Source organism: Cherax quadricarinatus, chromosome 2, assembly GCF_038502225.1.
Source record: "Cherax quadricarinatus isolate ZL_2023a chromosome 2, ASM3850222v1, whole genome shotgun sequence".
Classification (NCBI taxonomy): Eukaryota; Metazoa; Arthropoda; class Malacostraca; order Decapoda; family Parastacidae; genus Cherax; species Cherax quadricarinatus.
Genome location: NC_091293.1, coordinates 347652 through 359515, shown reverse-complemented (window position 1 = coordinate 359515; position 11864 = coordinate 347652). Strand labels below are relative to the sequence as shown.

At 39.3% G+C, this 11864-nt stretch overlaps 1 protein-coding gene across 1 annotated transcript; it reads right to left on the bottom strand.

Moving 5' to 3' along the window:
• Positions 1-232: 232 nt before the first annotated feature.
• LOC138852995 (mitotic-spindle organizing protein 1-like) lies at positions 233-7302 on the bottom strand (the record flags this gene model as incomplete). Its single annotated transcript, XM_070087014.1, has 2 exons — positions 233-5164; positions 7236-7302. Coding segments are annotated over 2 exons (210 nt in total), but the record flags the coding sequence as incomplete, so codon positions are not given.
• Positions 7303-11864: the final 4562 nt, after the last annotated feature.

Here is an 11864-nt window from a genome sequence, read left to right as displayed (position 1 = left end):
GACTTTGAACTCTGTTTGGAGAAAATTGTGGCCACAATGTGTACAAGAGAGGGATTTCAAAGGGTTTGGGGCTGATCCTGAGGAGCCTGTGCCAGTTGTGGAAACTATTGTGCCTTTGGGGAAGTCCATGAAGTTGGAGGATGTGGAAGAGCTGGTGGAGGACGACGATGAAGAGCTAATCACCACAGAGCTGCAAGAGCCTGAAGTGCAACAGCAACAGACCACAGCTCAGAAATTTCCTTCAGATGAAGAGGAAGAGAGATGGAGGAAATTGCCTTCTTCAACAACTAAGGACATTTGTACAATGTGGACAAAGGTGTAAGCATTTATGGATGAACATTACCCTAACACAGCTGTTGCAGGCCGTACTGGCAACATGTACAATGACAATATTGTGTCCCATTTCAGGAAAATCTTAGAGAGACTCCAGAAACGGAGCTCTCTGGACAGATTTTTGGTGCGACAGGGGTCCAGTGACTCTCAAGCTGGTCCTAGTGGCATTAAAAAATCAAAGAAGGGAGGTAACCCCAGAAAAGGACTTGTTACCTAAAGTCTTTATGGAAGGGGATTCCCCTTCCAAACAATTATAAACTCCTCCGTCCTCTGCCCTCCTCCCATCTCATCACTCATCAATAAGTCCTCAATAAAGGTAAGTATCATTTCAGTATTGTTTATTCAGCATGTCTCATTGTTTTCTGTGTAGGGAAATGTATATTTCATGTAAAAAAAATTTTGTTTAATACCTTTGGGTGTCTGGAATGGATTAATTGGATTTCCATTATTTCTTATGGGGAAAATTAATTTGGATAAAGAAAAAATCGGTTAAAGACAATCTCTCTGGAACAGATTAATGTCGTTACCCGAGGGTCCACTGTACATATACTGTGGTGAAGCATCAAAATGTAATGAACACTTGTCAATAAAAGGATTAAACCTACATGGAGAAAAAATAAACAGTTCTGTATAATTCGACCTCCGTCTGATATTTTCTGTAGAACAGAATTCTTTGACAGTTTAAAAAAAAAGAAAACATTTTTGTTTTTGTTCTTCCATGTGGGTTGATTTCCTTTATATTTACTGCAAATATATTAGTGTTAGATCACAACCTTCCTCTCAGAGAAAAATATTAACATGACACCACAGCAGTAGACTAAAAAAAATTTATATACCTGAAAATACAATAAAACGTTTATGATCTAGCTACCAACATAAGTAGAGAGTAATTAATAATAAGATTGTATATTACTACCTCCTACAAAATGTAAATTTCATCCCATTAGCTGTGGTATTTGCATTTTCTTTACAATGCTACAATCTGACACTTGCACTACACATTACTGTATCAGCCACTGCATATACATTGCTAATTACAGTTGTCATCTTATGCCTATGAGCATATTCTTGTCATTAATAATTTGTATATTTTTAATAAGAAAAATATTACATAATATACCTTATGCATAATGCTAAAATATTACAGTACCAGAATAAAATATCAATAATATGCGAGCTCACTTTATCAACTATTATCACACCTAAGAGTGCAAAGAACACCTGAAGAAGAATGAGATGATATGATGGAGTTGATTTCCATACCAATGACATCCAGGAAAAGTCTATTTTTTTTCCTAGCTTAAATTGGCTTTGGGAACTTTTGAGAAAAGTAAACAATAAATAGAATACCTGTACATTAATTTAACATTGCCTTCCTTGGTTATGTTATTCAAGCACTGAGTATATGGAAAATAGGCTTTTAAATATTTTTTAACATACCAACTGTCTCCCACCAAGGTAGGGTAGGAGACCATATACAGGAAAGGCATTTGCTGTACAATAATATTAACTGGAAACTATAATAAATATGTTTTCCAAAAGAATTAAAGTAAAGTATAAGTTGTCTATTGTAATAGTTGCAATAAGTAAAAATACACTAAATCTGGAACAATAAAATTATCTAATCATCTTTTTCACATAAATTTTAAGTAACCCTTGTCATCCACAGAAATGATATCATGGGGAAAGCATTTCAGCTTCACTTTATATACTGTATTATCAAAATTTAGCATTGCTCATCTAGTGGATGTGAGTGTGATAGACAGGAGCGAGTGTGAGCAAGGTAACATTTATGAAGAGATTCAAGGAAACCAGCTAGCTGGACTTAATGCCTGGAGGAGGCAAGTACAGTGCCTGCACTATGACTGTTTCTGGAAAGACAGTGTTAAAAGTGAATGATGGTGGAAGTGTTTTTTTTTTTTTTTTTTTTTTTGGGGGGGGGGGGGAGTTCACTCTACCTCTAGTGGGAAATGAGCAGTCTGTTAAACTTTTTAATGTTCCCTCACTCACTCTTCTCTATCTACTTTTTTCTCCATTTTAACTTCAATTAATTTCAGGTTTTCTCATAAATTTTTTAGTGGCCATATCTGTAGATGGGTCTACAAAAGATAAGGAGAACCATAGAACAGATGAAGGCAAACAGCTAGGTGGTGAGTTGAGGTATTTGTGGTAAGATTTAAGCTTATCTATGGCAGCAAAAAGGTGAATATACCAGAGTAGAAAAGTACCAACACTTCTGCATGCAAGAGATATATATATATATATATAGATAGATATAGAGATTCATATAGAGATATAAATTTACAGAGACATCAATACAGAAATAATTAAAAAAAAAAAGAAACGCTAAACCCACCAGGGTCATACAGGCCTGCTGAGATAGACACACCTGGGCATTATACAGTGCAACTAGAAAGAGGTTAGAGGCAGTGGAGATGCCATGTTTGGGAACAATGTGTGGTGCGAGCATTATGCAAAGAATTAGAACATAGGAATTAGAAAATGATGTGGATTTACAAAAGGTATAATTCAGAGTTGAAGAGGGTTGTTGGGGAGATTTGGGAAGAGAGGATGAAGCAAAAAAGAATGAAAAAGAGCATGTATAAAGCTGGGAAGGAGGGGTAGGGGACATACCAGGAAGAGTTTGGGATGGGGGAATACAAAGGAAATTTTGAGTGTTAGAGGCTTGAGCAATCAACAGGCTTGTGTGAGCATGTTAAATCTGAGCAAGTGGAATAAGTGGTTTTCAAGGTTTGACATGATATTTGAGTGTGAACAAGGTAACATTTATGAAGAGCTCCAGAGAAAACTGGTTAGCTCCCCTGAAGGAGGGGAGTAGATATTGCGATCAGGAGGGTCATTTGAATTATGATGCCTGCACACTTCTGGCAAGACAGTTTCCCTCCCAGAACTGTGACTTGCACATAGTATTTTGACTTAAGAATCTGGGACATCCTACTAATATATAAGTTCCCTGTCCACAAGCTTGATGTGGAACACGTCTCTGGTAGACAGTTAACCCTTTCACTGCTCATCACGTAGAACTATGACACTAAGGCCAATATCCATCACTTCATTCTACATTATTAGCTCAACTCACTCAGATAAGCTGCAATGGTAAATTCTGACCTAGATATGAGAGAAAGGGTCTGTGTGGTGAGGGTCTGTGTGGTAAAGGGCTGTTGAGGTGGTTTGGACATGTAGAGAGGATCGAATGAAATAGAATGGCTTCAAGAGTGTATAAATCTGTAGTGGAGGGAAGGAGGGGTAGAAGTCGGCCTAGGAATGGTTGGAGGGAGGGGATAAAGGAGGTTTTGTGTCCAAGGGGCTTGGTTTTCCAGCAAACATGCGTGAGCATGTTAGATAGGGGCGAATGGAGACAAGTGGTTTTTAGGACTTGACGTGTTGTTGGAGTGTGAGCAGGGTAATATTTATGAAGGGATTCAGGGAAACTGGCAGGCCAGACTTGAGTCTTGGAGATGGGAAGTACAGTGCTTGCACTCTGAAGGAAGGGTGTTAATGTTGCAGTTTTATAATTGTAGTGTAAGCGCACATCTGGCAAGACAGTGATGGAGCGAATGATGGTGAAAGTTTTTCTTTTTTGGGCCACCCTACCTTGGTGGGAAACAGCCGATGTGCTACTAAAAAAATAAATTATTATTATTATATAAATTGGCAAATTCCTGTGGGTTATTCAGTGCAAGGAGTGGTGGAGGCTTGATCCTCTGTTCACTAATTTCTATCCTATCCAGCAAACAGTTAACAAAACACAAAAATGAGTATGTAATCATCTGCTCGCACTTTTTGTTAATATTTTCAGATATACTGTACATACCCCTCTGGGTTTTCTTTTATTTTCTTTCTAGTTCTTGTTCTTGTTTATTTCCTCTTATTTCCATGGGGAAGTGGAACAGAATTCTTCCTCCATAAGCCATGCGTGTTGTAAGAGGCGACTAAAATGCTGGGAGCAAGGGGCTAGTAACCCCTTCTCCTGTATATATTACTAAATTTAAAAGGAGAAACTTTCGTTTGCCCTTTTGGGCCACCCCACCTCAGTGGGATACAGCTGGTGTGTTGAAAGAAAGATATTGTATAGAAAATACATCTGTTTGAAAACATTGTAAGATAATTTATTTTTAAAATAAGTCCTATAATAATACAGTTCAGGTGGATAAATTAATGTACAGTAGAATTTTCCCCTCAAGAAATGCTTTTAATATATGTATCATAATATGCAGTGCAACTGTTTTAACAGTATTCTATTTTATTGTACCTGTTACTTGTATTTTCTAATCGATATACAGGAGAATTCATATGCACAGTGTGTGTATAGGCATGCACACACATGTGTTTGCACATATGTATATACAGTACATGTTAATGCAGAAATTTACAGCCTAAATTTGTTTTATTTTACATATAAAAAAAATTGCAAAGCTTTGTTTTCCTTTATTCGACTATATATTAATGGGATGATAAGTTCACAGAAACACAGTATCTCATAAAGTTCTTCAACTTTTAAAATATTAGCCATGCCTAATTATCAAACTTATTAAACTTTTCTTATAAATGACCTATACAAATGTTTCTTCTAGTACTTTTAACTCGCTAATTTACCCTTCCTCAATGTCTTTTTTCTTTTTTAACCTATGATATTCTGCAAATAGTTGATACACAAGAGATCTCCCTTAAGTTGCTGCAGCTCCACTACCTTGGCAATTAAATTCTTTCTTGACCCTCTGCAACTCTGTAATGACCTTGGCAAGTGCTTCTGGGTTGGCTCCATTGTCACACAACCGCACACACAATGCTAATGTGGTTTCATCAAGTCCTGAAAATGAGGGGAGGGGAAGTGTGTTATATTTTACATAATGAACTATCAATATTTTACTGTATCATACATGTATATATTATCACCAGCAAATTATGGTAAATGAACATATATCTTCTGTAATGCTTCAATTAAACTATCATAAATGCTGACTGATGCAAAGTGAGAAACCACTTAGATGTACAGTGGAACCTTGGTTTTCGTCATTAATTCATTCCAGAAAGCCTCATGAAAACCCAAGTCAATGAAAACTAAAGCAATACTTCCCATAAGAAATAATGTAAATGCAATTAATCCATTCCAGACACCCATAAGTATTAACAAAAAAAAATACATTTTGTAGAGAATAACTATAGTTTTACATACAGAAAAAATGAGAAATAAATATAAATGACTAATGAAATGGATAAATGAACATTTAATATCACTTTTACCTTTACTAAAGACTCTTTTTGGTGCATGGAAGACATGAGGAGGGGAGAGGGAGGAGGAGAGGTTATTGGTTGGAAGGAGAATCCCCCTCCATAAGGACTTCAGGTATCATGTCCCTATCCGGGGTTACTTCCCTTCTTTGACTTTTACTGGCACTGGACCCCTGTGGTACAAAAAATCTGTCCAGAGAGGTCTGTTTCTGGCATCTCTTTAAGATTTGCCTAAAATGGAATGAGGCATTGTCATTGAACGTGCTGCAGACACAGCTTGCAACAGCTTTGATAGGGTGATATTTCTCCACAAAACTTTGCAACTCACTCCACTTTGCACACATGTCCTTAATCACTGAAGAAGGCACATTCTCCCCTCTCTCTTCCTCCTCCTCTGAAGCGATTTCCTCAGCTGAGATCTGTTGCTGTTCCAGTTGAAGGTGTTGCAGCTATTCAGTGGCTAGCTCTTCCCACCAACTCTTCCACATCCAGTGGTTAGCTCTGTCCACCAACTCTTCCACATCCTGGCCACTCACATCAATTCAATTCAATTCAAGTTTATTCTCTATAAGGGTTACAATGTGGGGTTTACAGGTTTTGGGTATTGTGTGGTTTACATGTTATAAAATACTAATTACAGAGGGGGCCACTAGGACACCTAGCATGGCTAGGCATTTCAGGCAGACTTAGATTAATTCTTAACATTAAATCCTTACAGATTATGGTATTAAGGCTAAGTGACTACATCATAATTTGTGAGTTTAGCAATGTGAATGCTTTTGTTTTGGCACAATACAAAGTGTCTATATTGGAGTATCATAGGCAAACTTATGACTAGTTAGGATTTATTATTTTAAGATTAAGATTAGTATTTCTGGGTTTATAGTCAGTGGGTGAGTGAGTGTAATTGTGAACCACCAGGTGGTTATTCATGTAGTTAGTTGTCGGGGTGTATCAGGGAGATAAGATGTTTTCTAACTGTAGTTTTGAAAGTGATGAATGTGTCTGCAGTTCTAGAGTTTTCAGGTAGGGTGTTCCAGATTTTAGGTCCTTTGAAATACATTGAATTTTTGTAAAGGTTTAGTCGAACACGGGGAATGTCATAGAGATGTTTGTGTCTGGTGTTATGCTTGTGGATCCTGTCACAACTATCAAGAAAGCATTTTAGGTCAAGGTTAATATTGGAATTTAAGGTCCTGTAGATATAGATTGCACAGCAGTAAGTGTGGATGTTCTGAACAGGGAGTAAGTTTAGATCTATGAAGAGTGGGGGGGAAGGTGTTGCCAGGGATGGGATTTAGTGATTATTCTTACTGCGGCTTTTTGTTGGGTTATTATTGGCTTTAGGTGTCTTGCTGCAGTTGAACCCAAAACACAGATAGCATAGGTGAGGTATGGATATATAAGTGAATGGTATAGTGTGAGAAGGGCAGTTTGCTGCATGTAGTATAGTATCTTGGAGAGGATCCCCACCGTTTTGGATACTTTTTTTGTTATGTGTTGGATATGGGTGCTGAAATTTAGGTTGTTGTCGAGGTATAGGCCAAGGAATTTGCCCTCATTATGTCTGGCAATTAGAGTGTTCTCGATCTTAATGTTAAGTTGCGCAACACCTGCTCTGCTACCAAACATAATATAGTAGGTTTTGCCAGTGTTAAGTGTAAGTTTACTGGCTGTCATCCAAGTCAATATTTTGAGCAGCTCCTCATTAACAATGGTGTTGAGGGTGGCAAGATTAGGGTGGGAGATGACATAAGTCATGTCATCAGCAAAGAGAATGAGTTTCAGGTGTTGGGATATGTTTGGAAGATCATTGATGTAAATGAGGAAGAGCAGGGGTCCAAGGACACTTCCCTGCGGAACTCCAGTATCAAGTGGCCGTATTGATGAGGCTGTGTCTTTAATGGTAACGTACTGATACCTATTAGAAAGGCAGGATTTAAAATATGCAAACGCATGGCCTCTTATACCATAGTGGTCAAGTTTGTGGAGTAGGATGCCGTGGTCTACTGTGTCAAACTCTTTTCTTAGGTCAATAAAAATTCCTAGCGGATATTCCTTATTTTCCAACCCCATGGGCTTCCCCAAAGCCCTGTGGTGGCTTATTTAGCAGTCGCACTCAATAAACAAGCACAAAAAACAATGGATTATTACCAAACGCTTTGGATGAACGCGCAGGGTAATGCTCGCTTGACAAGAAACAATGCCAGACTGACTCAGGACACGTGGGATGCTTTGTGTGGGTGTGGGCAGGCGGACACGTTTAGTACAGTGGACCGATGAAAACTGGGACAATATTTTGATGAAAAAAGTCGTCAAAAACAGAATTTGATGAAAATTGAGGCTCCACTGTATACATATTGGTTTACAGAGGCAAAGAAGGTACCACTCTTGCTATGAGTCCAGCTCAATTCTTGATACCCTATATTGCCTTACTACACTTTGTTTACTGTAGTGACTTCAGAAAAAAGGGATTCCATGATTATTGTATATACAGAAGACTGTCATTTAGCACGGTAGTTACATTCCTGAAAATGCCGTGTTAGGTAAAATCGTGTTAAATGAACTGAAGAACTTATGGGAAAAATAGGGTTACGTTCCTGGGAGCCCCCCCCCCAAAAAAAAAGCCAAACGACCTTTTTTTAGGCCAACACATCGTACAAAAATAAAAGTGAATATGTAGTTGTAGTTTATTGTTGTGAGGTATCATGTTGATTTTACTGCTTAAGACTACAAATGTAGCAGAAATAATAGTATTTCTTACCTTAAATTGTGGGTGCTGGTGTTTGTGGATGATTGTGAAGAGAGTGGAGAGTTATGTTGTAGCCCTACTGGGCTGAGGTGGATGGTAGAGGTTCTGGTAATTTAGTTGATGGTTGTACTGGAGTGTCTAACTTTAAATCATTCATTCAGTCAGTCAGTAAGTTGGTCAAGTCATTCAGTAAGTCAGTCAAGTCATTCAGTAAGTCAGTCAGGTCACTCAGTAAGTCAGTAAAGTCACTCAGTAAGTCAGTCAAGTCACTCAGTAAGTCAGTCAAGTCACTCAGTCAGTCAGTCAAGTCAGTCAAGTCAGTCAAGTCATTCATTCAGTCAAGTCACTCAGTATGTCAGTCAGTCAGTCAGTCAGTCATTCAGTAAGTTATTCAGCAAGCCAGTCACACAAACTCATGTTTACCTCTTTTTCTGTTTACAAAGTAACACTTCATTACAGCTACAGGTTATCTCTTGTCTAATATCTTTTCTTTGTTAATTCTAAGACTTAAGACTTTTTGTGCCACTTTCAGCAACACTGGTATGGCTACTGGGTGTCATGATTGCTTGGCAGATACAAGATATAGTAACTGAAATATCATAACACAATTCACAAACACAGCTGACTTGTAGCTGTGTTAGGTACATAGAATTTTTAAAGAGATTTAGCCAGAAACAGGGAATGCCAGAGATTTTTATGTCCAGTATTACATCTATGGATGCTGTTGAAGCTATCAAGACAGTGTTTTAGTTTGGGATTAATGCAGTGGACCCCCTGAGTTTCATCGGCATCAACTTTCGTGAAATCCGACTTTCGGCAAGTTTTTTCTGCAAAATTTAGCCTTGCAGTTCGTGATTGGACTCGTGATTCGGCAGCCATCCAGTACGTGTCCACCCATCACCGCGCACACAAAGCCAGTCTCCCGCACCATTCACACTCGGTGTGCCATTGTTTACAAGCACGTGACCATCACCCCGCGGGTTCAATACAATACATTTCATAATAATCCATTGTTTTTTGTGCTTGCAACTGCTAAATAAGTCACCATGGACCCAAGGAAAGCTAGTGCAAGCCCTTTGGTAAAGAAAACGAGGAACACAATCGAATTCAAGGAGGAAATCACTGAAAAATATGAGAGCAGAGTGCGTGTTACAGAACTTGCCAGGATGTATGGCAAACCCCATTCAACCATCACTTCGATTGTGGCAAAGGGAAAGGAAATAAAGTGTGCTGTTGTTGCAAAAGGGGTAGATATGCTGACAAAAAAAGAGATCGCAAATCCTCGAAGAAGTGGAAAGGTTATTGTTGGTGTGGATTACCCAAAAACAGTTAGCAGGAGATAGTATTATGCAGTCAACAATATGTGAAAAGGCAAGGCAGTTGCATGATCATCTCGTAAAGAAAATGCCTGCAATGAGTGGTGATGCTTGTGATTTTAAGGCCAGCAAAGGTTGGCTTGAGAGAGTTAAGAAGCATAGTAGCATTCACAGTATGATAAGGCATGGTGAGGTTGCCAGTTCTGACAAAACAGCAGCTGAGAAGTTTGCACAGGAGTTTAAGGAGTGCGTAGACACTGGAGAATTCAAACCCCAACAAGTGTTTAATTGTGACGAAACAGGCCTCTTTTGGAAGAAAATGTCAAAGAGGACCTACATCACACAGGAGGAAACGGCACTCCCAGGACACAAGCCTATGAAGGATAGGCTTACTCTCATGTTTTGTAGTAATGCTAGTGGGGATTGCAAAGTGAAGCCTTTACTGGTGTATCACTCTGAAAATCCCAGAGTGTTCAAGAAAAACAGTGTTGCCAAGAGTAATTTGTGTCTGATGTGGGTGGCTAACAATAAGGTATGGGTCACAAGAGGAATTTTCCTAGACTGGTTTAATGGAGTGTTTGGCCCCAGTGTGAAGAAATACCTCCTGGAAAATAAATTGCCACTCAAGTGCCTTCTGGAAGAGCAAATAGTGGAGGAGTTTAGTGTCATCATGGTGAAGTTCTTGCCCTCTAATACAACTCCTCTCATCCAGCCCATGGACCAGAAGGTCATTTCAAACTTCAAAAAACTGTACACCAAAGAAGTGTTTCAAAAGTGCTTTGAAATGACCTCAGACATTGAAGTGACCCTAAGAGAATTCTGGAAAGATCACTTCAATATCCTCACTTGCATAAACCTTATAGGTAAGGCTTGGGAAGGAGTGACTTGCAGAACTTTGAATTCTGCTTGGAGAAAATTGTGGCCACAATGTGTACAAGAGAGGGATTTTGAAGGGTTTGGGGCTGACCTTAAGGCTGACCTTAAGGAGCCTATGCCAGTTGTGGAATCTATTGTGGCATTGGGGAAGTCCCTGGGGTTGGAGGTGAGTGGCGAGAATGTGGAAGAGTTGGTGGAGGACCACAGGTAAGAGCTAACCACTGAAGAGCTGCAAGAGCTTCATCTGGAGCAGTATCAGACCACAGCTCAGGAAATTGCTGCAGAGGAGGAAGAGAGATAGAGGAAGGTGCCTTCTTCAAAGATTAAGGACATTTGTGCAAAGTGGACTGAAGTGCAAACATTTATGGATGAACTTCATCCTGACAAAGCTGTTGCAGGCCGTATTGGCAACATGTACAATGACAGTGTTGTGTCCCACTTCAGACAAATCTTAAAGAAATGCCAGAAACAGAGCTCTCTGGACAGATATTTTGTGCAACAGAGGTCCAGTGACTCTCAAGTTGTTCTCAGTGTCTTTAAAACACAAAGAAGGGAAGTAACCCCAGATAAGGACTTGGTACCTGAAGTTCTAATGGAAGGAGATTCTCCTTCCAAACAATAGTGCACACTTTCCTCCTATCCCCTCCTTCCATCCTCCATCCACCCAGAAGTCTTCAGTAAAAGTAAGTGTAATGTTATTATTATTTCATATATGTATGTACTTGGTTTCTCATTGTTTTCAGTATGTAAATCTTTATTTAATTTGAACAAATATTTTATTTTAATAATTTTGGGTGTCTGGAACGGATTAATTTTTTTTTTTTTTTTTTTTTATTATCACACCGGCCGATTCCCACCAAGGCAGGGTGGCCCGAAAAAGAAAAACTTTCACCATCATTCACTCCATCACTGTCTTGCCAGAAGGGTGCTTTACACTACAGTTTTTAAACTGCAACATTAACACCCCTCCTTCAGAGTGCAGGCACTGTACTTCCCATCTCCAGGACTCAAGTCCGGCCTGCCGGTTTCCCTGAATCCCTTCATAAATGTTACTTTGCTCACACTCCAACAGCACGTCAAGTATTAAAAACCATTTGTCTCCATTCACTCCTATCAAACACGCTCACGCATGCCTGCTGGAAGTCCAAGCCCCTCGCACACAAAACCTCCTTTACCCCCTCCCTCCAACCCTTCCTAGGCCGACCCCTACCCCGCCTTCCTTCCACTACAGACTGATACACTCTTGAAGTCATTCTGTTTCGCTCCATTCTCTCTACATGTCCGAACCACCTCAACAACCCTTCCTCAGCCCTCTGGACAACAGTTTTGGTAAT